General features: G+C 36.2%; 1 protein-coding gene across 2 annotated transcripts; it reads left to right on the forward strand.

Moving 5' to 3' along the window:
• The first annotated feature begins 83 nt into the window (after nt 1–83).
• Nucleotides 84–27,737, forward strand: LOC119067344 (disintegrin and metalloproteinase domain-containing protein 12). Of its 2 annotated transcripts, none has more exons than XM_037170252.1 (11): nt 84–604; nt 14,071–14,177; nt 19,662–19,832; nt 19,953–20,095; nt 21,377–21,500; nt 21,569–21,736; nt 21,825–22,023; nt 22,091–22,361; nt 22,429–23,324; nt 23,388–23,517; nt 25,489–27,737. In XM_037170252.1, exons 1-11 carry the CDS (start codon nt 337–339, stop codon nt 27,506–27,508), a joined length of 4,497 nt encoding a protein of 1,498 aa, XP_037026147.1. In that variant the 5' UTR covers nt 84–336; the 3' UTR covers nt 27,509–27,737. The 2 variants fall into 2 exon arrangements, with proteins under 2 accessions (XP_037026147.1, XP_037026148.1); XM_037170253.1 differs by lacking the exon at nt 84–604 and adding an exon at nt 5,485–5,509.
• Nucleotides 27,738–27,992: the final 255 nt, after the last annotated feature.

Below are 27,992 nucleotides of genomic sequence, written 5' to 3' on the forward strand. Positions count from 1 at the left end.
CTGAAATCATTTTTGTAATAGAAATCGTTTTAAGTGGATGGGTGATGGGCCAGGTGTGCCATCTACATTTCGATTGATAGAAGTAATTAGACGCCATTGGAATATATTATTATCTTCTGTCAAGGTATTTTAGAGATTTTCAAACAGTCGCTGTCAGAATTGAGAATAATACTCTACGGTGCACTAAGAGACGAAGAAAAAAAGAAGTTTTTCATTGTGTTCTCGGTTTCTGGTATTTTTTTCTATTCGCTATTTTAATCAAGCTGTGGATTGTGCTACTTAAAATATTAAATTCTATCAAATAAAACTACCCCCCAGAAATGGTTAACTGCAGTAATGGCAGTAATACAGACTTCAGACTTATATTATGATAATTTACTGAATGGCAACAACAATAGAGGTGCTAATAATAGAATTTTGGATGTGGTGGAAAACAATAATAACAATAAATCAAAATTAAATTTGTGGACTGATAGTGTTCGGGAATTATTTGCATTTAAATGTAACGGAAACAATCGAAAATACAATAAATGGATAACTACAGCTATTTTCGTAATACTTCTTGTGCCTGTCTATGGACATACAAATTCCAGAATTAGTAAAGGTAAGCCATTAATCATCTTTGTTTCCATTGTCAATTTTATCTGGCAAAAAAATGCTTTTACCGTCAATATCTGCCGCAAATATTTCCACATTTAAATCCACTGTCGACCGTGAGTAATCTTGTGTATTAACGCTAATTTTGCAGTCAGACTGCATCACAGTCTGTGCAATATTATTTCTTAATTCGTTTATTATACATAACGTCTAAGGAGTTGACTCAGTGATTCATTTCGAGTAAACAATAAATAATCTGTCTATATAACCAACGATTCGTAGAACCGTGTGTAGTAGTGGCTAATGGGTAGGACGGTTTGTTTTGTTGTATAACCAAGAACCGAAAGGCAATCAAACAATTTTTTTCTGTAGTTTGTTGGAAATGTGCTGTCGATTTATTATACCGGAAAATGGCACGAAGAGTCGTTGCTCTTTGTTTTCGACGCACAAATTTGTACTATTTTTCTGTACATTTCTGATTGATGTTGGTTGATACACAGGAACCGCAAATGATGTTTTATTGACGCTTCGTCTGATGACACTTCGGGGGAGAAAAAGTTCATTCTCTCACCTTAGCTGAAACTTCGAGAGCTTTCGTTGTTAAAAACGCTGTATTGACCTCGGGGAAAAAGTTGAAATTTCATTTTCTCGGGACTTGTGGATCTAGGTACGCTCTTGCTACAATCCTCTCAAAATTAAATTTTCAACTTTTTCCCACTAGATTAACCAATCTTTTTGTTTTGAAAAATTGTGTAACAAATTGATGGTTTTGTGTTGAGGTGATAAACGGTTAATCACACCTCGCTCATAATGCTTAGTTTCCTCTTACCAAAAAAGTTCTCCGTGTGAGAGACAAAATTTTTTTTTTTCAATTTTTTCTTTGTTTATTTGACAGCTCGCTCTCTCACGTAGTACTTTTTGTTGAGTGGAGTGGACACTTAAGAAACACTATGTGTTCACCTCGCTCCGCTCTGACCGCAAAACAATTGTTGAAATTTCCTATTTTATTCACTCAGTGAACAAATAACTACTGTCTGAGTTGCATGAATAATTCAACTGTATTATTGGCTTTTCAGCATAAAATTACTTTTCATTTAAAATGAAGAATTACTCTATGCGAGCGCTCAAAATAAACAAATCGTAAATGAAACAGAAAACAGTATGGAAATGGAAGAAAATATCTAATGAAAATACACAAAGTCCGCCAGCGAAAAATGACTGATGTTGTTGTATAGTAAAATTGTGGAGCTGCATTGTCCATGTGTGTAACAGACATTAAAACGTTTACAAAAACATAATTAACGAATTGTTATGTGTTTTGTGTTGCAGTTATAACGGGCTGTTAACTGTACTTCGATACTGTCTCGAACCAATAATAGACGAATAGTTTTTTACATCATCAATCTGAATGTAGTACTCAGACGACCGTTTGCGTGCCAACCAGACTTTCGATTTTTTTTTTTTCGTTTTACTACGTGAAACATTTAGAGTCACACCTCAAACATAATGCAGATGGCTATTGTACTCGATACTCAATAGTCATAGTCTGCTTCCTGGCAAAGTCAATTTGCCGAAACAATTGAAGCTAACAAGCGAACGAAAAGAATATTTATCGCTTCAATTGATTCGAACGGAAAAATTGGTTTAATTCGATTTCATTTATGAAAATTATAATTGAAAATATCAGGAGCGAACCTCAGGTGTCAGTTGAGTGAATACGTACATTCAGATAAACGGAGATAAGTGGAAAGCTGAAAACTTTACACACACAAAATGCTTTTCGTTTTAGACCCTGAAAATTCAACAAAATCAAACTATTCTAACTTATTAAGAACAAAAGTCACATCACTCACGAAGGTAGTTAACACCGAATTTTGAACGGTTCATTTTCCATACGAAATTTCAACTAATGAATCTGAAACCGAAATTTGGCAATCAGGATCATTCTCTAAATATTTCAGGCTCACCATTCACGTTTTCTCATTTCCATCAGACTAAACTCCAACTGTTCAGAGGCTTAAAATTGAACAGCACTTGGCATCTAGCCACACAAACACTTAATGACTCATTACACGTACCCAGGGCGACGCTTTGATTTGATCTCTTTTCTTCTTAATTTCTCTGTCTATGATAAAGTAAACTTTTGTAGTCTTGTGGCCAGAAAACAACTTACCGTGGAAACAAAAAACAGTTTTTCGTATTATCTGGCCGCAAGGCAACAAAATACCGTACTGTTGTTTCGACATGGGGGATACAGTCGCCTTTGGCTAAAAACCTTCGTATGTCGAATCAAAAGCAGAAAACGAAAACGACGAAATTAGAACACGTCATTAATTCAACCATCAGACTTTTGTCCGGGCTCAGATCACGATAAATTCTCGAATATAAAGTTAATTGAAACCGAAATTTAGAATAGTCCATCACACTGAATGATGACAACATAAACACTACCTACGATGCGACACTCTCCGTTAGTTTACGAATGATTACGTAGGATTCGACAAAAATATTATTTGTGCGATAGGAGAAATGAAAAATACTCCTAATCTAAAGTAGAACAAGATTTGCATAAGTTTGATGAATGACCGTCCAAAAAGCACGCAAATAATTCCACCCAACATCATATGTTATGCCCTGAAAACTCATTGAATGTCGTTTCAAAACTGAATATGGCTAGCAAAACACCCGTACGATTTTGCACTAAGAGAATAAATATCTCCACAGCCGGACAAATCTTTGTTTTTCGATTTGTTCTATCTCTTTCAGACGTAGGTATTGTCAAAGACCATTTCACCCTTCGAGCTCGTCTTTTTCCTAAGTTTTGATTTACAGGTCATGATTCACAACGCTGCAAGTATCGCATCCGTTTGCAAAAATCCACCCACAACACGACTTTACGGTACAAATCCCATGACAAATAAATAAGCCCTTTACGAATCATATGAACCTCATAAACCGTGAGTTAAGATTCTATTGTGGACGGAATATGAACCGAATTTATTCAAACAAACCTTTGTTGGTTATAAATTGAAAATTACATTCTCAGAAAATGAAAGGTGTGTGACGCCTGTGTGTTATGAAAAGGGTAGAGAAGACTGTCGAATAATTCTGTTGAGCATTCCCATTAAACGACTTTAATGTCAACGAAATGAAATAAACGAGCACCAAAAATCAACATTTCGATTTCTGGCGCTGCATTAAACGAAAACATTTTCCGCTTTATTGACTCGGGTAAAATTGAAAATAGTTTTCATTTTATGACATTGGTGTACGTATAAACATCAAAAGTTTATGATTTTCCAATTTTGGTGCGCTCATTTCAAACAGCTTCGTTGCGCTTGTAAATAAATGACTTAAACGATACAATCTATTAGGACATGGACGAAATATCATTAACATTGGATTACTCGGTTCGGTGTGACGCCTTGTCAAGAATTATACATTAAACAGTGACTTCTGTTGATTAACGAGACTGACACCTTACATAGACTTGCTCTGAGCCATATACACGAAGGAAAAATAAAATGAAACCTAAAATCGTACCATCGATCGAATTATTGAAAACACAGAAATTGATGTGGTGGGAATAAAGAGGTTGCTATTCCATTAAAAGAAACTGCACACACATTCGCAACATCTTATTTATATTAACGAAAATGTGTGCTAAACACAAAGAAATTACTTTTATTATTCCGATCAACCGATTGAACGCAGTGCAAATAAGTTATCGCATCTTCTACCAATTGAAATGAGTTGTTGTGAAGACGATTTCTGCTTGCTACCAAATTGGGTTCGATGCGTTCTCGTTTCTTTGTAAAATAAAATAATTTTGCTGAAAACAGATGTGGGATGTACATCGTTCGGAGGAAACGAATATCGATAAGTTGATAAGTTGATGAGATAGTTAGATTAAATTAGATGAAGATTTTACTAACATAGGAGGCTTTGTTCTCTACAAGGGCTTATGAATGTTTAATGAGCTACACAATTCACGTGGTAAGTGCGCCTCAGAATTTGAAGTTTAAGTGAGCAAATGAATAAAAAATGAACCGAAAAAATAAATTTCAACGTTTCCTTATACGAGGATGGGACGATTTAACGCTGCTATAGATAAGACCTCCGCACGTTGAACTTGTAGCGCACTTACCGCCGTTAAGGCCCTTTCTAAGGCTCAAAGACTTTAAAAAACCATTGTCGTTGAATAAATTCTTTTCGTATCGGGTGATGTAAACAAGGCACAGGCAATGAAACCGTGGATTTATGAGGGACTATGGACTATGAGGGACGCATTGCCTGAAACATGAGCTACATGTCCAAAGTCGAACATTCTCTTTTATCTCATTTAGGAGATTATTTACAGGAAATGACTAAAAATATCAGTCAACAGCAGGTGAAAAATTTGAAACTAAATTCAACCAACCGATTATAGTTATCGAAGGAAGTTGGTTTTTTTTAATGCTTATTGGTTTTAAGTAACATCACGGTCAAAGGTTGCAGTGTAGTCATTACAATTTCTCAATTTCAATAGAAAAGAAAGACAAAGAAAGGCAAATTGTAGGATGTTGCAATTAATACTGCCTACAAAACACATCGAGCAATTACTATGTGTGGCGAGACCATCACTTAACCCAACGGATTTTTTGTTTAATCGCAATTAGCCACTTGAAAACTTTTATTCATTACATTCGGCACGTGCGAATGTGTGGTGGAAATTAATGCTATATTATTGCATGCAGAATTTAACAAATCTGCTTGAGTGTTTTACGTTTAAATATTTTTTTTGTGTGTGTGGTTCGGTGTTGAAACTGTTGAAAGAATGTGGTTAACAAAAATATACAGAATTTAAGTTTATTTTCGTTCACGTTCGGCTTTGTTTAAAAGTGTTTTGTTATTGCTGTTCTAATGTTGCAAGGTAACATTTTTATGCTGTTCCATCTAATATTGTTTTTTGGTTTTGTTTTTTGTTTTTCTTTCTCGAATGTAACTAATTCGCAGTCAACCGTGAAATGATAGATCCACACCCGTGTCGTACATGACTCTTTTCTCTAATGAATTGATGAAGTCCATTCTTTATTTTAATGTTATTAAATGGAATGTCATTAACAAGCGAAACCGTAAATTCGTTCGTCGGTTTTTTCGTACAAATGTGAAGAGTTCACATGGCGTACCGTCCCGATGATTAATAATTTATATTTCGAAATCATGAAATCTTGCAGACCCAGCAAATTAACTTGATCATCAGGTTTAATTATCTCATCAGTGTTACGCTTTGATGCTGGGCTTTAAAATGAATCCAGGGCATTTTGTTTTGAATTGTTTAGGTTTAACAGCATGTCTCGATCAACTTTTACAATTTTGATTGGAAAGTATTTCGTTATCGGTACCTATACGAGACAGTCTGTTGCAAGTCAGAAAAAATAATCTTTTCGAAAATCTAATACTTCAATAATTTAGCACGCTCGTTAATCCCCCAAGTCTCGTCTTAAATGCTCCTGTAGGTTCAGACCTGCTTCAAAATAAGCAATTAGAATGGAGGTATGGAGCTTTTTAAAATTGAACCTATTAGCGTAGCACTCCGAAGGCTACGATTGCAATAAAACTCACAAAAAAGAAGATTTTTTGGGCATAAATTTCGGAATTTTCGGAAAAGTTGTATACGCATCTGCTGTGGACGGTTCATCTTAGGCACTTTCGTTTGTCAGCCTCATTTCGTTGCGGCTACAACTCGCGAAATTGACAAAAATATACCGTCGACCAAGATACGTAAATAACTATTACGAAGTATGTACTAAACTTTGCAAAGTTGATTGTTTTCTCTCCTTTAAGTAGCAAGAGTGAAGGGCGTCCATAATACCTTATATACCGATAAATAGAGAGTTATTTAAAGAGATAAACAACTAACTGTCTGGTGATGTACGGCTAAGAACATTAAGGGTAAAGGCCGATTCGCAGTCACTCCGTTTTGGTCGCCGTTTTCAAAATAAAAATGAAAACTGTCCTCTCTTTCCATTGTTATAGCGTAAGCAGCGAGTAAACGGAGTGTAGTGCATTTCGAGCTTCAGTCTTTATGGTTCGCATAGTTCGTAAATAAGTCAATGTCGTAAACATTTGAGATTTAATGTATAGGCGAACTGTCAAGAGTTTACAAAATTGGCACTACTAATTTAGTGAACCAAAATGGCCTGTCCCCAATGTGTTACATGGAAAGTTAAACAATGCCGTACTGCGAGAAAAATAGAATGTTGCAGCGAGACTGAGCGAATCATCTCTTGTAAACGATATATTGAGAAATTACTCGGTTACACAGTTCGTGAGTCATCTGTCAAATATTTTATGTATTTCTCGTTCAATAAAAGCCAATCACTTTACCGAAAATCTCGAAATGGCAGATAGGTTACCCTTTACAGTTCTTTACAGCATAATAGTACATTACTGTATTGCTGGGACATTCTTTGTTGAGGGGTGTGGTGAGGTTGTATTTCGAGCCGAAGGCGAGGAATGCATCCCACACAGTATTTTGTTGTCTTGTGACCAAAAAATGCGTAAAATCGGTTTTGAGCAAGACAGTAATGACGCATTTTCAGCAACAAAATACTATTTCGTGCTCGATGTAAACTCTCACTTTTCATGCATTAACCATGGTCTCACGAACTGTGTTACTTTAACAAAAATGACAGTAGCTAAAATCGTGATGCACGACAATCACATATTTCCGAGTCCATAAAATCTTTATCTTAAATATTCTTCGTCAACGGTGGCTACAACCAATAACAGATGAATATGGATACAGGTTCCTACCTGTAATCGAGCGAAGAAAATTATAAATAGAATTTCCATCACGATGGAATCATTTCTACTCTAGCAGATACGGCATTGTATACAATTAATAAATTAATTAATAAACGGATTTGTGTATCAATCATCCTTGTCACATGCTGTTAAGCTCACTATACTTTTACTTTCAATTACTAAATCGAACACCCAAACAGACCCATTTGGACATGTTCGGCCAAAAAGTGTATACTGAATTTGTATCAATTAAATGTGATGTCCCTTGACTATTATATGGTCAATGAAATAATACGGACACCCAAGGGACGGTGTATAAAATCCAATCTCAATATTTGCTTGTGTCGCATAGTCACAATAGGTACTCCAAAACATTTTTTTATACGAAACATGACGTAGGTGTGTGCTCCAACAATGAGTGTTATTGTTTGGTATAAATATTTCCTTGTTGTCATCAGATTCAATTTCGTTTGATGCTCACACAACACATTTTCATCTTCATTTCTTTCGAATCGATAAACTGAAAAGTTGTGTGCTTTGGTGGTTTGGCTGGTGTACACCTTCGGTCGTATTTTATTCCGTAAAATATAGCTATACTTTAACAGAAACACCGTCAGCGAAATAAATTCGTTTTTTGGTTGAAAAATGTTCGTCAAAATTAATGCTCGAACAATTTTTCTTAAAATTCAACCAAACAATTTCCTTAAAATTCGCTAGCAAATTCTGCGAATTCAATTGAAATTCGTGTTGATTGCAATAATAATTAATTGTAGAAATGTTTACCCACACACTCACACATACACAATGGCCACTTAAACAATGTGTATGAATGGATGAACTCGAAAATTCGTATTCGTTTGGCGTTACCGTTTTCAAACTCAATTTGTACACACCATGTAAAAATAATTAGCATAAAAAATATTTCCTCTGACTCATTCTCATTCAACTAAAATATTTTTTTTTTGTTTTTCGTATATATGATGCATGTATAATCATGGTTATAGTAAAAATCGTAAAATTCATTATTTTATCTTGAAATGAATAAAAAAAGTTAATTTCATTTTCACATTTTAGTAAGTCATATGTTCAGAAGTATAATACAAGAAAATGCACGAAGTGTATATCAAATACAAATACTAAAATAAACACTAAAAAAGACCCAACCAACGAAGGCAGCTATTTCCGTTTTTCGTTTCTGAAAGACATGCTATTCTGCTACTACTTGAACGAAGATGAATGGAAAATGCATTAATTATCAGAAAAAGAAGAAGAAGAAAAAAAAACGCCATCAACTAACACACTTGAAAGTAAAACTTTATAATTTTAAATTAAAAATCTTTCTCGTAAATAAATCGTCTGCGGTTCTGTCTCATTACATTTTCAGCCTGTGTGTTGCCGGATACACCCAGGGTATTTCACTCACATTAATTAGATTACTTTGTGTTTATAATACAAAATGATATGCCACCATATACAGCTTGGTCATTGTTATATGGCACGCATGTGATAATATTCTACAGTGTCCTTGCGCTGGCATATCGTATAAGAAGCACGAGTCGTTGATCCCTATTCGATTTCTATGGAAATTTGCATTTTAATTTTATTTTGGAGACTTGGACTTTCACGGAAGGATGGCATGTCACTAGTCTATTACTTCTTTTGAAAAATTGATATAAAATCTACTACTTCATTGGCTTTCAAATACATTTTGAATTTTGTTATGTACGGCCACTTTAACCAGCGCTCATTGCCAATTTATGTCGTCGATGTATGGCCGTCCGCGTAATACAAATGGGACAGAATGAAATTTGGGGCCTAAAATGCACGTTGACGTTGGTGACGTTACCATTCCTCTAGGAACAAATAGCCCCATTGCCGATGGAAATTCCAAATTCAATTGAGGACTACTTGATAACGCCCTTCTAATATTTGTTCACTGCAGTTCACCGGCTAGAAGGGTAAGAATCTAGATACAATCGCTAAAACGAACTGGTGTGCACACGTTATTTTGCACCAGCTGGTCACATACAATTCCAAATGGGACCAGCTGGTGCAAAATAACGTATGTTGATTTAGCGATTGTAATTCTTACTTAAGTGCGTCCGATTTTTAGGAGAGCGTGGAAGAGTTCAAACAAAAGCGTACGCTTCTTACATTTTCATAATTTTTAACTCAAAAAACTGCGGGAAGTATTTGCTTAAAATTCGTCTCTTTTTGAATGCGTACTTTGTAAATCCCTTTTCACTGAATTGGCAGACGTACACGTAAGCGTACACCTAATAGTCCACCTTTTGAGTGTTATTATGTGTGCTACCCCAACGTAATCGAATGCAATTGTTCTACTATTCTGATTAATACAGAATATTCCCATCGAATTTCTAAGTAATTTCCTACCCATTACGGACCGTGATCAATATCAATTGTTCTTTTAAAACATAAAATAGAGAAACCATAAATTCCACTTCATTTATGGTCAAAGAACAAAAAAAAAACTATTTTAAATTGACAATGTCCTCTCTCGTCGATTTATTATTTCATTTTTAAGTGCATTTTCTTTCCTTTACCGTTCCACTATTGGAATATTCACCATGAGAGGAACATCATACAAATATATATAATTCGAGTTAACAGACAATCAATTTGTGTAAAAATCAAATAAAACGTTGTGTTTTACTTCGTACACTTCACAGTAAAAAAAGTGAATTTTGGTCGCATGTCTCTGTTGAAGAAGATTGTTGTTGTCGTCGTTCTATACCAGAGATTATTAGTGCATAAGAAGTTCAAGTTCATTCAACCTTTCGATGCACACAAAACATGTTATTGGTTGTATGCTGTACGTTTTTATGGAGAAGTGGATGGAAATGAAATAATAAACAAATAATAAATTTAAAATGACATTATGAGACTGCAAAGAAGAGACTGGTGAACATTATATATGTATTACGTTATACTACGTATTACGGCGGAATACGGACTCTATTTTATGCACATTTTATCTTCCAATATTTATGTGGGTCTTTAGTTTATCAAAAAAAATAAATAAATAAAAATTACGGCAACTTTTTACTGGTTTTCAACTTAAATAATGGAACAAAAATTGTTTGAACAATTTTCGGTACAGTTATGTACGCAATGCAGCTGTAAGATTCACTAAAGAAAGAGACTTTGCATCATTTTTTGTAGGATATCCGGCATGTGTGCGATAAGATACATGGTTGCATAGTGAGAACTGATTCTAATTTGATTCGTCTTTGTAAGTTATGCCCCGTACGTCTTCCGCTATTAGGCGAAGATACGACTTGAGGTTTACATGCAGAAATGAATCATAATTCACAATTTATGAATCGACAAGATAACGATTTTTTTTAAAGAATTCAGAATCGGTTCCTTTTTGCCGCATCGGACTCTAATTATGCAAAAATCACTCCGACATCGCGCTCTATTTATTCATTATTCAGTTGCCATTTTTCAGGGCCAACAATTTCGATGAATTAACATCTTTATGCTCTCTCATCGAAATTAATTTAATTTTTGAAATTCAATAGAAATTAAATTCATTGTAAATTGTCACTGGATGTGTATCGTTGTATCGTTGTTAATACGAAATGGAAAATTATGCCACTGAGAAAATCATATGACAAGTGAGAACAAAATTACCGTTATGTAATGCGACGATGATTAACATTCGTTCAATTAAAAATTTAAATTCAATTTATTTAATATGTTCTAACTTAATATGCTGTTTGTTTGACGCACATGGGAAGCGCACATCGCACCTACACGTGAAATGACGATACGGAATTATGCAGAATTTTGTTTGTTTTGGAGGTAAAAGTTACGACTCGGTTAAATGGTCATCACCGGCAGATCCATTCATTTCAATAAGGACATGGCACGTCGATTCGTACTCTTCAATTCATAAATTCCTTGTTTGACGAAATCCGCTTTCAAATTTTTTATTACGTCCCTTCACTTACGATCGTTAGCTAACACCGCAAAGCATGTAAATTAACTTCCATAAATGTGGATTTTGATATTATACTGGGCCTCCTTTTTCTGTATTGGGAATTTGGGTAAATGCCCATGGCGTCCGAAAATGAATAAAATGTCCATATGTCACTGAGCCAGTCTTTGAATTTGAGCTAGGAAACGAATATATTTCTAACTCAAAAAAACAGGGCCCTGCCTATGGTTACCTAGTAAGCTAGAGAAGCTGCGTGAAAGTGTGATGTGATGTGAACTATTTAAATTATTTTAAAAAGTCAGGCAGAGTTAAAGTCAAGAGGAAGCTCGCTGTTCACTTGATTATACAAGTACGATCTCTGTGCGAGCATTATTTAGATTAGCAATTAATTAACGATACCCAATGCCAATACATAGGTAGGACCAGTAGGGCGCACTTTAAAGTTATATTGAGAAAAAAATTTCTCCGGAGAAGGCACCTACTGCTTTCAAAGGGCTATAAAATGAAGAGAAATATTTTTTTAATAATTTAAGTATGGCGTTTCCGGAACATAAATCTAATTTCTATGTTCTCATGTTGATGAAACATTGGATTGAATTTCGTTGAGTCGACGAAAAGAAAAATGTTTTTTTTTTCGGAGTGACGATAAACTCGACAAAGAAGTTGTTGGAATTGGAACCGCGAAATTAATTTCGATCATGAGTTCTGATTTATTTTCGACTATTTGCTGGGACTATTTGATTTATTTAGTAAGTCGATATTAGATGTTGAAGAACAGAGTGTATCTCTTACATTTCCCACATCTACATTTAGAACAGATGTTGCAATTCGAATACCAATTTTTTTTTTTTTTCGTTCTTCCGTTTGAATACACCAAGAGTTGGTGTACCCATTAGGAGAATGGTGGAACATAATAACGCAACAGATTAGGTCTGTTCTGCGATTGTAGTGTGTCGTTTTTTGTGTGCTATGTTTATATTATGTTTACGTACACAAGCATATCGAGAAACATATTTCATGAAAATATGATTACAACAAGAAATATAGAATTTGTATGCACTCGTAAACACGAAAAAAGATTGTTGTCTACACTCGCCATATAAACACTCCAGTTATTTGAGATTTGTGTACATAATAACAACAACAAAAATATTAATGTTGATTTGATGGTAAAAATGTGAAAATCAACAATAAAAACCGCTATGGAAGACAACATTGGGAATTGTTTGACATAATCTTTAGATGATTGAAACTATGTTATGCTACGGTACACTAAACATCGTTAATTAATTAACTTTCTGGCGACTACGACTCCGTTAACTAAGTTTTATTTTTTCAGTAAGTATCAGTTTACATGACGTTAAACATTATCGAACGTTACTGGAAACACCAGACCTGATCTTAAGTTAAAGATTCGCCTTTTTACATTATCATTGAGACGCAGGATTATATGGAATTGCTATGTGGGGGTAACATAAAGTATTTATTGTCTTGCAGCCAGCAATGCGTCCGGTTTTTCGCATTTTTTGGTCACAAGACAACAAAGTACCGTACTGTCTTGCTGGGAAATTCTTTATTGAGGCGTGTGGGATGTATTCCTCGCCTAGCAAGAAAATAATGTCCGGTTACACCCTTTATGATACGAAATCACGCGCCGAAAGTTACTAGGATCGTTTTTTATAGGAGAGCTAAAAAGCGAGGGTCATAGTACCTGCAAACTGTCCATTGTCCAAGGAGTAAAAACGACCGTTTACATGCATGCGACTTGTTTTGAATTGATGTATTAGTTATTTACATATATGTTGTGGAGTCCACAACTCGCGAAATTGCCTAAAATATACCGTCCACAATGTGGACGGTATATTTTAGGCAATTTCGCGAGTTGTAGGCCGAACGGAAACATAATTCTCTTACTCCCTTTGCTCCTTTTGTTTTGTGTCTTTCGTGTCATAATACGTGTAAATTTTGTGCATCACTACAGAACTACATCACTACATACCACGAAATTCTGGAAGTTGAAGTTCTCGCAGAGTCATAAAAGCTTCAAAAGAATAATTAGTTTCGAGAGCAAAAGATCAGAGAGACTAGCACACTCAGCGCAAATTGCGGTCCGCAATGCATCATGGAAGTTGTCGTTTTCTGTAACTAATTTTTCTGAAGCTCTGAAAGTTTCTTCCTCGAACTATTAATAAAAAAAAATTAAGTCGAAGCGACTTACAGAGTTTACCAATGTAACATTGAAGAATACGTATTCCGACAGGTAACATAGTCGTCTGTCAATGCAATTACTCTAAACAACAATAAAGTGCTCTTGTCGTGTTTGGGGATAGTAACACATGTTGGTCGTTGAACTGTAGTAGTAAATGTGTTTGTCATTTTCTTTTCCGTTTGATCGTCTTGCACAAGAAAGTTATCTTCTGTTTTTCTTGTATCGTATTGAAGCATCTTCTCGCAGCCCGATACATTTATCTACCGTTAAATTGAAATTATACTTTTGTATTAGAAAGACAAATAATTGCAGGATTAAGTGAACGAACTAGAAACTTTAATTGATTATACCATTTAGACATGACATGATATCTTACTGTCTATTGTGAGAATGCTCACAATTCAACGAATAAAAATGGATAAGAAAGAAAAACCATTTCGATTTGTTGTGTGCCTCTATTTACCTTTGATTATCTCTTTTATTGATGTTCTTTCCATATTTTTTTTTTCAGATAACGTTATACTTCACTCGTCAGAGGAGTTTTATAAACATGAAATAATTAAACCATCATTGCAACATGGCCGTCATAAAAGAGATATTGTCGATACGCGGCTAGAGGTAAGGTTTTCTCTTGTTCTTTTTTTGTTGGTTCATTTTTACCATTTTATTATTTAGTTCATTAAATCTGGATCTTCGGTTTGATAAAATAGTTATTTACACAACAAAGTGATAAATCAAATCCAACGACACAATCTGAACACTACTGGATCAAATGATGGAAATGGAACTTTTTGTGTGTAGTTTGCCAATGCGAGACGAGGCTGAGTTCGATTAACATATAAGAAGTCGTTTCCATCATTTGTCGCGTTGAAAAGTGATGTTATTTCATTCAAGAATTTGAAATAACGTTACGCCAACGTCAAGTAGAATTCAAAATTTACCTGACGTCTTTTTTTACTAAAAAACATTACCTACCAATGGGGCAAATGATGGAAATGGTACTTCTTGTGTGAATTGGACGATCGAGGCGTAGCCGAGGTACACACAAGAAGTACCATTTCCGTCATTTACCCCATATTGTCAAATAAGGTATTTTATTCAAAAGCTTGAGGTCAAGTTTTGAATCTCTGCAGTAAAGTTAACTTTATCTCACATTTTTGAGTAAAATTGTGTTACGGCATGTTTCATTTTCATTTACATAGCCTAATCACGTAAAGCATTGCACTTACGAGGTTCCAAATTGTTATTTGACAAGTGGGGAATACAGCCCACTTATCAAATACACAACTTGGAACCTCAGAAGTAATATACTATTACATCACGTCAAACGTATCATGACATTTTAAACAGTTACCAATTTCGACAGTAAAAGAGAATTATTCGATTTAATGTTTGTTACAAAAAAAAGGAAATTTATAAACATTTAATTCAATGAAAATTGAGTTGAGCCGCACAAAAAAATCTTATCGGAAGTTTCGTTATTTTTTCTCGTTATCAACAAGTTTTGTAATTGGAATGAAATCAATGAAATTGATACAACTCTGTTTTTATTTTGTTTGTCTAACGTAAAACCTTTCTTTTCTTATCAAATGTTTGTTTCTGTTTTTCTCTTTAAAAAAAAAAGAATTTCTGTATCTTCAATGCGAGTAAATTTTTGTAACAATTTTAATCGAAAAATTCCTTAGATTAGAGATAGCTTTTGTAAGCATAAAAATTGTTATAACTTGTATACCCAGTTAGAGAATAGAGAAAGAGACAGTCACGCTTTTGATTTATAGTTGAAGAAGTATAATTCAACATTTTCACCTTGGCATGGGGTGTAATGACTTTGAAGCTGTAAAACTCAAGTTTCAAGTACATTTCTCGTAATTTATTGTAAATACAATAATGTGCGCCTAGAGCACACAACTTCATATAAGTCTATATATCAAGGCGGTTTGTTAGTGGTTTTCACGTCAACTTCCAAATCGCAACTTTAAAAAAACCGACTGAATCCAACGATTGGATAGAGACATCTCTTGTTGAATCAACTTTAGGGAGTGTTAACTCTTGTGATTTTATTGGATCCGCTTGATTACTTTGATTATTTGATACTTAAAGATGATGTGTCATTGTCCGTTTGACCTCGCCAAGTTTACAGCCCTTGTCAATCTGGTATTTTTGTACTGATGTACATTCTGATGGACCAAATGAATATTGACAAAATTCAAAGCACTTTACAATCACAGTTAGTTAGTGACGGTACAGTACTTACCATCACAGTTAGGTAGAGATGGTAGAGTACTATTACTTCACGGCGGTGAAACTTTACCTCAATTTTTTTAGTGAAATACCTTGTGGAAATTGCACTTATTGTGTGAAATTTACCGATCGAGGCGTAACCGAGATTGGTAAACAAGTTGGTTACATTAGTATACACTAGTACGATACGATCACAGTCAGAACGGTGTTGTCAAGTGTTTGCTGTCGAATAAAAAGTTTGAATCGCAAAAGAACTTACTTACTGAAAAAAAAAACCATCGCCAAAATTCTTATATTCTTCCAGCGCGCACCACAAAAACGGAGAAATTGAAAGAATGTATACAACTAGTACGTGGGCAAAATGCATAAACTTGATCAATCGAATTCTGAGTCATTAATTAACAAATGCGGACGATGAGTATCGACATCAAGCACATATAGTTGATGTGATGAATAACATTTCCCGATGAAAATCACGACATTTTTTGTCAACAAATACTAAAAAGTTTAACTACTGAAAGAGCATCTCGTGCAAAAGATATTAATATCAAGCGAAATGTGCCGCATCATTCTGGTCTTCGTCTTGCAATGTGTTCTATTTCTGCGTATGAGTCTTTCGAAATTCGTCTAAATTTCTCATACGAATTATGATGAAAATTTATATAAATAAATGGAAGGGAACCATCGACTCATTCGCAATATTAATGGATGCTTTCCCAACGTGACTGTTGCAAGTCTAATTTCGTAACGGAATCGATATGATCGAATTATATCTCTTGAGAGTCATCATACCATTTTCATATTACCGAAACTCAAGGCCGTTCCACTCACCCTTACATTTATCATAAATGACTCCAAAATTTTATTTGGTGGAAATATTCTAACCATTTTACTGTATACAACCTTTGATTCGTTTCAGAATTTTATTTATCCGAGTGTATCACATTCCAATGGATCGTATTGTTTGACATTGAGTCGCGCGTAAAATTAATTTTTAAAATTCGGTTGAATCTAGTTTTTCAATTCATCAGGCAAATGTTAATTTATTAATCCATTTGCATCAATAAATGAGACTTGAATATAAACACGTCGACATTCACATTTTGTTTGGAAGCGAAATGATAAAGAGACATGCAACAAGTAAATTGAATACACTGAAAAAATTGTCACACTGTTAAAATTCGGTAAAATTTTAACACTATCATGATACAGTGTCTATGGTCCCTAGAATAATTATCAATGCTAATAGCATGCAATTTTCACATGTAGACTTTTCCCATGCCTTAAAACTATATAGGTCGTAACATGGGACATTATACTTGCAGTATGTACAGTAAAATGATTGCGAAGAAGCTTAACCAATCACGTGTGGTTATGAGCTGATGATGTCACAATACTTTCAATATGATAATATCTGCATGCTTAAATAGAGCAGCACGACTTTCTAATCTTTCATTTGGAAAATATGTTGCCACCTCACGCAAATATGAAAATATTTTGGAAACCTTAAAACACAGAACACGTTTCCCGAAATTATACCCAATATCATGGATCATCCAATAACGTCCGTCCCTGTGCCGGTATTTTTGGTTACAGATAGAGTTATAATTTCTTCTTTATTTATCATACAAACGATCCGAATATAGTTGACACATTGCGTCATTCATTATAACTAAATGTGGACCAGTTATGTTGTAGGAGCGGAGCATAATTAAATTTCTATTTTTATATCCTTGGTATTACATTACAATAATGTTCTTTGACAATATTACCCGAATGGGTAAATGTTAGCATGCGACACAATACATATATTATCTCGTCGACCGATGTTATTCGAGAGCGAATTTTTATTACTTAAATTAAAATTAATTGATGTGTTAACGAATATATAGCAAAAAAAAAACGAAAAGAGATATGAAGTGACGAAGAAGAATGTAATCATCTCATCTCATGATTTTAGTTATGTGTGATGCTGTCAATGGAAGAAGAAAAAATGAAATTATATCGATAAGCGCTGACAAATGAAAAGAAAATTGTTTGTGTCAACAAAATTTGATTCCGTTAAGGTATACGAAACATACACATGTTTTGGTCTGATAACGAAAGAATTACTTTGGATGTCTAATTTTAGACGCATTTCGTCGAGAAGACGGTGTACTACTCATCCCAATAAAAAAGAGTACGTGAAAGATATGAACAAGTAGCAACTTTTGCCGTTTCCGTCTTCGAGTCGTATATTGTCAAAACGTGGAAGCTTTAACAATTACATTCGTATTTCTATTAACTACCGCGATTTCGTTTCACATTGCTATGAATAGGTTCAGAAAGTTTATTGAAAGGGAGTGTGGTAGAAACAGCCAGTGTGTCACAATAAAATCTTGTGAATCTACTACTTCTTCAATTAATGTCGTTTGATAGAAAATCTCTTACTTCATTCGTTTTGACATAAGTCTTACTGTATAAAAACGCATTAACTGGAGACCATCGCTTATTATAGCCGCAGTAGTCGATAACAGATGGATAATTCGCAATTTTTTTTGTTTTATCTTATTAGTACAGAACATTCTGCTGTATAAGACCACCAAACTAACAATGACAGAACTCATTGCTTATTTTTGTCGATGACAAACGGCAGGAATTACCTGAAATCTTAAAATAAGATTTTATTTTCAAGAGTGTAAAAACATCAGTCGGCCAACAACCCCTCTCAAGGTTGAATAAAACATTTGTATCTAGGACCTCCGCGTGTGGAGAAAATAAATTTGCACGAGGAACACGGCCGCTAAAATTCACAATAGCTCTTACAACAAAAACAACAACGGTAAATTCAATTTACTTAACATTACTCACGAATTTTACCAGCAAAAAAGTTTACCCCTGTAGTAACCGCGTACGTATACGCTGTTGGTTTTCTCCCGTCAGAATCGATTAATATATTTGAAATTTTTTATGTTTTCTTTCTTTCGTTCTTACGAATTAGTCATGGTCTTGGTATTTATTTATTGCCAATAAAAAAAAATTATTCGCACAGTTGTTATGCAAAACCAACAACAACAAGAAACATAAAGGACAGATGCTAAACTGAAAGCAGCTCTACGAATTCGTCTACTCAAATTTTACGTAAATTAAAAAATCAGTTGAAATAAACGTCCTGAGCATAATATATACCCCACACGCTGTGCTTAAACACATATTGATAACTCTGGCCTCGTGCTGCAAATCTTTAGCAGGGAAACACACTCAGAATATCCCAAAATCGATTTGCAGTTGTCGAAATAGACACATTTGTTATTTGCAATATTTATTTATGGATTTGAGTTGATTTGTCGTAAAATATATTAAGCAAAGCGTGTGGTGGCATATCGGGCTATCAATTCGACAATCGATTTCACGTTTGGATTGTACTTATTGTGTCACAGTTCCGTTTTCAATCGAAGAGTTGATGGCACTGATTGCATTGCACTAATTCAGATTAGTTTAGCTGACGATTCTTACGAAATTTGTCTCTAAAAGTTCCTTGAAAACTCGATTTGATATTCGAATTTGATATCCATAAAAACCTACTTAAGTATGGTTTCCACTCAACAAAAAGTACTTCGTGAAAGAGTGTCAAGTAAACAAAGCAAAAATCGAAAAAATTCAATTTTGTCTCTCACACGTAGTGCTTTTTTGAAAAGTGGAAATCAAACCTTAATTCATGTCAAACCTGCGGAGTGTTCAGCTACGTTCGAAAATAGGCATTTCGTACTTACGTAATTTCGTGATAAATGTGTTGTAAAATGGATCCCACACCGTAATTAAACGTCCAATGCTGATGCAACAGACTTACTAACAAAATTCCATATATTCTTCTATTTTCAGAATGGATTCCATGCCGATGAATTAATACTACGTTATAAAGATGTGATAATAGACTTAAAATTAAATGATAATTTAATTCCCCAAGGTCATTTTATGAGATACCAATTACCGAATGGTACTGATGTTGTTCAACATTTTACTAAGACTGACATAGACTTGTGCCATTATAAAGTACGTATACATACCCAACCCATCGATCCAACTGCAACCGCCTCTCGGCGACCGCACAATTGATTCCTATCGAAAGAAATTCAATTTTTAAATAATTCCTTTTGTTCTGTTTCGCATTAGGGGACAATTAGAAACAATGTAGAATCGCACGTGGCGATTTCCACATGTGACGGTATTAAAGGCGTAATATTTGATGGCGACGAAACGTATTATATTGATACGAAGCATAATGGCAACATAAGTGACGAGCATTTTTTGTACAGGTAATTCAATATGTTTGTTTTAATATAAATGGCACGGGGCGCTCTATACACACTCTGTTCATAATATGACTTTTAGATCGGTGCATTGTAAAACATTAACACAAAGGTTTCGAACGGGTTTAATGTAAACAAATGGGTCGGAATTGATTGAAATATGCCTTCGATTACCATGTATTGTACCGTATACATGAAGGTAATCGAATAACCCCATAACTTTTTGTAGATTGGAAAATTTTGTTTAAAATTCATTCTTTTTTTCTACCTTCTACCTTGGGCGATGAGAAATGCGGATAGCTATTTATAAAATCGAAAAACTTTTCCAATCGTTCGGTATTGAATCATGAGGTTACTCTACTGGTTAGAGTAATCGGTTATCGAGTAGGAATTACCGAATGTTATACAAACTTGAAGTACTGACGTGGTTCGTGAGAAAATGCATTGTCAAAGAGCTAAAATGTATTGCAGTTTAAGTGGAGCACATTCAAGTTTCATTCGAAACTTTTGTTCATTCGGTTGTTGACATAAAGTTCCCCTATTTGGTATTTGCACTTTCATCGCCAAAGTTTGAAGTGTAAGAAGAGAGTCTTCTTGTAAAGATTTTCTGTCCTTTTGTTCAATTCGTTGAATATGATGTAGCATTCGGTTATTGGCGATTGTAACATTGCCTCTCGCCAATAACTTGGGGAAAATTCTGAATCCATTACAAACCTAAACCTCGAGTAAATCGGTCTTAAATCGGATAGATGTTTTGATCTTTATTTGTTTAGAAAAGCAGAACAAGACTACAAGACATGAAAAGGAAATTAAGTGATTGGTTCCTCACTAAACTATCACATTGAGCCTTCGCAGGCTGACTGTTCTCGTAGAATGTTATTTGATGCGATGTTATTTGACAGTAACAATGAAAATGTTTTTTAGTAGCTCCTACGATACAAGTATATCTAAAAAAAAAAACTTGCGCCACTACCGGTTTTGGTACTACAGGAAGAAAAATACTTTTGTTCCTGGTGTGAATTCTAATAATTTTCTGTATACGTGAAAGAGTATTGGTGAGCTATGATATGATCGGTCGATAGCGAAAGTAAACAGTCGAGAAGGAAAGTAACGGTTGGGAAGGAATGCACCAACACACTCTCACTATTACAGAAAAATATCTTTCAAAATACCCCAATACACAGTCGATGTGTGTTCTCGCTTGGGCTTTGCCCGCACGTGCGCACACCTCTTGTGTGTATTGGGGTATGTTGAAATATACTATTTCTATCTTTTCTATCGCCTCAGACACTCCGATAGGAAAGCGAATCAGACACAAAGAATGCCTTGTGGATTTGAAAAACACCACCATAGTGTACCGGAAGCATCACCAGCGTCGCTTCACGATTCAGCCATAAAACAAACTTTGAGGGTTTGTACACATTTCGAACACATTGGACAGCGGACGATTGAACAATCAATTTTAATTAATCTTTCCAGTACAAACGATCAGCTGATACAGTCATACGAGGACCATACAACGCAAACAGACATTCCTCATTCGTAGAACTAGTTTTAGTCGTAGATAACAAAGTTTACAAGAGTTTAGGCGAAAATCTTAAGAAGGTGCACAGCCACTGCAAAGACATTGCGAATATTATGAATGCTGTGAGTATATCATTTTGAATGCTAGCTATACGCTGGAAGTTGTACGACTTAAATGAAACTGAAATACTTTACCGTTCATTTACAACAGCTGTACGTACCGTTAAACATTTTTATTGCCTTGGTTGGTATTGTTGTGTGGAACGAAAATAATGAAGCCGAGCTGTCCAGTGACGGTGACAAAACGCTGAAGAATTTCTTGAAATACCGTCGCGAAGTTCTGGTGACTAAGCATCCCAACGACAACGCTCAACTGCTGACGAAAGAACAGTTTGAGGGAGGTGTTGTAGGTAAGTGATTCATTCGGATCAACTTTCCTTCACCGTAAATGCTCATGGGTTTCCATTCAACTGCCAGGAAAAGCATTAAAAGGCCCAATTTGTACTTATGAATATTCGGGTGGAGTTTCGATGGATCACAGTCAAATCGTAAGCGTTGTAGCGACAACCGTTGCACATGAAATGGGACATAATTTCGGCATGGAGCATGATACACCGGATTGTAAATGCAAAGAGGATCGATGCATTATGTCGGCATCCAGTTCAAGTGTAGCGCCATTTCATTGGAGTTCGTGCAGCATTGATCAGCTGAACCTGGCCTTCCATCGCGGAATGAATTATTGTTTGAGGTACAATGCCAACATACGGTGCATGGTAGTTGATGCGATATTTGAATGTCTTTATTTGCTTGAACAGGAACAAACCGACACAACTATTTGACATCGATTCACCGCAGTGTGGTAATGGTTTCGTCGAACCGGGTGAACAATGCGACTGTGGACTGCCCGACTTCTGTCAAAACTCTTGCTGCAATCCGAACACCTGTATGCTTCATTCGAATGCTTCATGTGCGACTGGCGAATGCTGCGATCTGACCACATGCCATCCGCGTACTGCTGGAACAGTATGCCGAACGGCCGATGGGGAATGTGATTTGCCAGAATACTGCACCGGAGAGTCCGAATACTGCCCGCCAAACTATTTCAAACGCGACACTGAACTATGTGACGGTGGCAAAGCTTATTGCTACGAGGGTTCATGTCAATCGCACACGGACCAATGTAAATTGTTGTGGGGCCCATCCGGACACTCGATGGAGGAGTGTTACATCAAAAATTTGGAGGGAACGCGGCACGGAAATTGTGGCTACGATCGTTTGAACAGCACGTATCGAAATTGCTCCAGAGAAGACATTATGTGCGGTCTGCTACAGTGTCGCCACTTAAATGAAATACTGGAATTCGGCATGGAATCGGTGGCACTGCTGTCACATAGTTTCATAACGCACAAGAAGCAAGTGATTCCCTGTCGAACGGCCATCATCGATTTGGGACTGCAGAGTGTCGATCCCGGACTGACACCGAATGGTGCCATTTGCGGTGATGGTAAAATGTGCATACGACAGAAGTGTTTGTCGATCGTAAGTTTGCGGGCCAGTGGCATTGGTCTGGATTGCCCGGAAAATTGTAATGGACATGGTACATGCGACAATAAAGGTCACTGTCATTGTGATAATGGCTTTGCACCACCGACATGCTCGACGCCTGGACATGGCGGATCCGGTTACAGTGGACCAGCCGCTAATCCGAATGGTAAGTTAACTCACAACCGATTGTTCGGTCGGATTTTAATTCATTCAATTAATTCCATCACAGAGGGCAGTGGCTTCGTGCGCATCATGTACGTGTTCTTCCTGGGCGTGGTGCCGTTCCTCATACTGGCATCGTTGTTCCTGTATTATTGGAAACAGAATAAGCCGTTTTTCATGAGCAAAACGCCAAACTTGTACGTTGAATCGAATGAGCGAGTTGCTAAACCGAAACTGCTAATTACTCACAAAGAACTGATATCGAGTACCAATCCGCATGTTTACTCTAATTGCACACATTTGATTTTGAAAGATAACAGTGGTGATGGTTGATGGTTTTTTGGATGGCATGTCGTTTGCTTGTAGACATTTTTAATTTATTGTAGAAAATGTTGTTTTTCTTTGATTTTTTTAGTTTTATTTTGTGTAATCTCTTGCATTTTGTCGAATATTTCTTTTATTTGTTTTTGGGTTTCTTTTAATTTAACTTTTACTTAATTGGTTACAATAACTTAAACCGCTGGGCTTGTAGTCATAAGTTATGCATTTCGATGTAGTGTCAAAGTGGAACAATTTTGAGAATACATCGAGCTATAAATTTTTTGGTTTCTTTGTTTTGCTGCACTGTTAAAAAAAATACTGTTCTGCTAATGCTACTCATATTTATTTATTTCGAACGTTTTTCTCTACAATTCTAGCTAATTAACTCCTGACTATTGATCTCTATCTTCCCTTTAAAGTCACCATCTGAATGCATTACGTTTTTCTCCTTCATAAAAATTCATTCCAAATCAAAACTGAAATTTTCAAAATTGGCTACAGGGGACGTCTGTGAAATTTAGACATGCATTTGCTTCAGGTGATTTACTCATAAAAACCGAAATTTTTATACTTGTTGAAACGCACACGACAGGTAGTAGTAAAAAAAAAGGAAATGCTGCTTTGTTCGTATTGAGTAGAACAGCTGAGAAACATCTGAAGCAAATTCATGTCTACTTTCCACTGAGGGGACGTAAGTTCAGGACGACACGCATGATCATTGGTACTAATCACGTCAAAATTTAAGGCCGACTGTGAAGCATGTTAAGTTGTCATTATGACACTGGAACACTTTTTTATTGCTTTTGCGGGCAGCAGTGGAGGGCAGCCCTTCTTTGAAACTCGAGCCAGGCCGAAATGCAAGATTTCTCTTGAAATTTCTCGAAATCGAAAAGAATTTGGAAAATTGAGAAAATCAAGAAAAGTCTCGAATTTTCAAGAATTTATTTTCCGCATTTTTTGATTCCGAGAAATTCCAAGAAAAATTAAGAAATCAAAAATAGGCCTTGCTATGCCAACCGAATAAGATTTACAAAGTCCGGAACTTAATAAGTAAATCTTGGGTTCGAGTCTAGTTTTTTTGGTGCTTTCAGGTTGTCCGCTCACGTCTAGTGAGCTTGATAAATCTATTTCGCTGTTAGTATTTTCAATCATTGCTGCTGCATAGGTTGACGTTCCGAAGTGGAAGTTTTTTTCAACTTTACTGAAATTTAATAATTTTACCGAGGAAGAAACCACTCTTTTTTATTGATGTGATTAACATGATAAACATGATTAACCAATGATTAACATGATGACGAATTGGTGATTTACCAGCATTTGACCGGGTGAATCGTCGCAAAACTACAAATAAACGTGAAATATAGAGGTTAAGCAATGTTAATCACCGATTAACCGTTTGGATTCACAAAACTTATGTTTCTGATTAACAGATTAACTGATTAACCATTTTAATCACAAAATAGTGGTTTACCCCTCGAATTTTACGGTGCCACAGCTCTGCTCATAGCATGAACATAGCTAGGAGCAATGAGCTATGGCAGTGCCACAAAACATCGGATGATTTGGAAATTTGTGTTGATCGAACAAAAAGTGTTCTTACATCAATCATTCTATTGTCTTTCGAGAAATAATTTTTATAAATCCTTCACTCGCTACTGTATGCATGAGTAATTAGTACATTTGCTCGTCTATTGTCAAAGAATATTATTTAGCTATTACTGGTAGATTGATCCTCCTGCTTGTATTTGTGTTGCACTAATCACGTTCTGTTGTTTCGCCGGTGTAGGTGTGTCAATTTAAATATGAAAAAACCTACTGTTCCTAACACTTCATTGTCCGTTTCGTAGGTTCAAATCGAGTAACACATCAGCGCAAAATCGATCCGGCAGCGGCAATGGAGGACATTCGTCAACATCGCCAGCAGCTGGAAAAACATCTACACCAAGTAGCACCGACGACATGAATTCGTCACTACTGAAGTCCGGCGAAAATGTCGATTCGAATGGAGTGAACAACAACATTCCGTATGGACGTTTCAAGGGGTACACGCTGAAACCACTGCCAATATCACGAACGCCACAAATTAACGCACCGAATGTGGCATTTGTTCATCCAGTTTCGAAAATAGTAAGTGAAACTACAAATGTACCGAACGGTGCTCCGAATCGCATCGCACCACCGGTACCGAAACCACCAAATATTGCACGCAGTCAAACTCAAATTAAGCCCGTTAAACCAATCGTCAACCGTTCCAATTCCGTATTACCATCAAAATATTCATCTGAAGTTGCACCAGCTTTGCCGCCGATGAATCCAGGCGCTACTGCCCGACCACTCATCTCAAGTCCAATACTTGAAGCTTCGACTTGCTCTGCAAAGGAATTAATTTCACCATTGCGTCACAATGCGGAAAAATATGCAGATAAAGTTCCTGTACGCCCCGCTCCGAGCGTACCAATTCAACCAACGACAATCACAGACACCAATACGAATCAATCGCGTATTGATGTCGTCCAAAATTTGAAGAAAGCAAAAGACGGAACGATAAAGAGAATTGCTTTGCTTTTGAAGAAAGATGAGAAAGCAGCCGGTGCGTCAATCTTGTCAAGAAATCCGTCCAAATCGCTGGATAGAGAGAAACTGCGAAATATTCAAATATCTGCACCGATAACGGCCGATTTGTCATCGGATGGTGAACAGGAACCGGAACGATCGTTTGTTAACCGCACACAAAGTATGCGTGATCCATCCAACGCAGTTGTCAAGCGACCAACTATTCAAACATTCGGATCGATGCGACAACCGGGATCGGTTAAGCGGCCAGGAAGTATTGTCGGTTCCAGACCGAAAAGTCCACCGCCTCCACGACCACCTGCACCGTCCACAGGTCAACCGAACGTTCAGCCTGGAACAAAGGTTTGTAACGAATATGATTCGTGTGAAGCTGTTGAAGCTCCACTTGCGCAAATTGTCGAATCATCACCGACCAACTCTGACAATATTTACGCAGTCATTGAAGAGTATCAGAGTCCAGCTAAAATTCCGATACCCGTTGAAAAGGCTGATAGCTCTGGAATCGGACTGCTCAGCGAAATTGTAAACGAAATTGAAAATCGAAATCTTGATTCGATCTATTCGGTGACCACACTGAATCGGAAGAAATCAACGGACACGGACCCCGTTGCTACTTATGCAAATACCTCAGATTTCGCGGACTCTTCTGCGAATGAATACATCAACTTAACGCCGAGCACAACATCCAGCGGATACTTAAGGCCCACTTCAATAAACGCACCCATTGCCCGGGTGTCACCTGTGAAACCATCCGATTTACCGACAAAGCCTGTTACAAATAATTTAAGTAGTTTCGGGAAAAAAGATGTTGATAGCAACGGCGGAAGTGGCGGCAGCGATGGAAATAAAAAAATAATCAAAAAGCAATCGTCCGACGCGGCCAGTAAACCACCGTCCGCCAATAAAACCACAGCCGTTGCACCCACTCAGGTGCATTTTAACCGAACTAAAACACCGCCCAACATTCAAACGAATTCGATTCGAAAACGTAGTCCATCACCGACCACACAATCAGCCAGTAACAAGAAACCGATCACAAACGCAGTTAAGTCCACACCAAGCACCAAAGCTAACGTTAAACCAAAAACTCCAGCCAAGCCATCAGCTATTAATTCGAACGAACCGAGTCTGCACAAACCGAAATGGCAGACGACAAACAGTAAGGATAGAACGGTCGGTGGCGTTACCACGGCTGGTGCTAATTTCAAGACAAATAGTGCAAAATCAAATGTTGCCTCGTTGCAACAGAAATTCGAAAGTGCCGGCTGCTCAAATATTGCAACACTCAAATAGTGATATTTTTTTAGGAGAATATGAAAAACAAACAAACAAACAACAACAGCAACAAAAAAGATTACAATAAAAATGGAAAGATGAACAATTTTTTCAACATTTTTTGATCACATTTATAATTAATTTAAGAATTTAATTATCGATTTTAAGTTTAAAAACAAATTTTATGACAACCGAACTACAGGAGCCATTTAATTAATTAATTAAACGAATATTTTTGTGACAAACATCCAATGAGCGAATTCCATTTTCTTTCCACCAAAGTTAAAACAATAAGAAATGCGGATAAGATTCCAAGATAAACAACGAGGTAAGTTTATGTCGTTGCAGTCATTATGTTCGTAACACTTCACCTGTAACATTCGCGTGAAGAATCGCCAAAGCAAAAGCCTCTCTCATGTGTATGAAGCAATACCCTCTCTCATGTGTATAAAGTTTGTTTGCTAGATATGGTTGTGGCCAAAGTCAAATCGCTAAAAAATAA

The sequence above is a fragment of the Bradysia coprophila genome (genome assembly GCF_014529535.1).
Source record: "Bradysia coprophila strain Holo2 chromosome X unlocalized genomic scaffold, BU_Bcop_v1 contig_12, whole genome shotgun sequence".
Classification (NCBI taxonomy): Eukaryota; Metazoa; Arthropoda; class Insecta; order Diptera; family Sciaridae; genus Bradysia; species Bradysia coprophila.

What these genes read in the sequence shown, in the direction of transcription:
- LOC119067344 (XM_037170252.1), top strand. Translation starts at nt 337, where the DNA reads ATGGCAGTAATACAGACTTCAGACTTATATTATGATAATTTACTGAAT. An exon ending in AAATTCCAGAATTAGTAAAG is followed by an intron (nt 605 to 14,070) that starts GTAAGCCATTAA and finishes TTTTTTTTTCAG; the next exon opens with ATAACGTTATACTTCACTCG. An exon ending in ATGAGCAAAACGCCAAACTT is followed by an intron (nt 23,518 to 25,488) that starts GTACGTTGAATC and finishes TCCGTTTCGTAG; the next exon opens with GTTCAAATCGAGTAACACAT.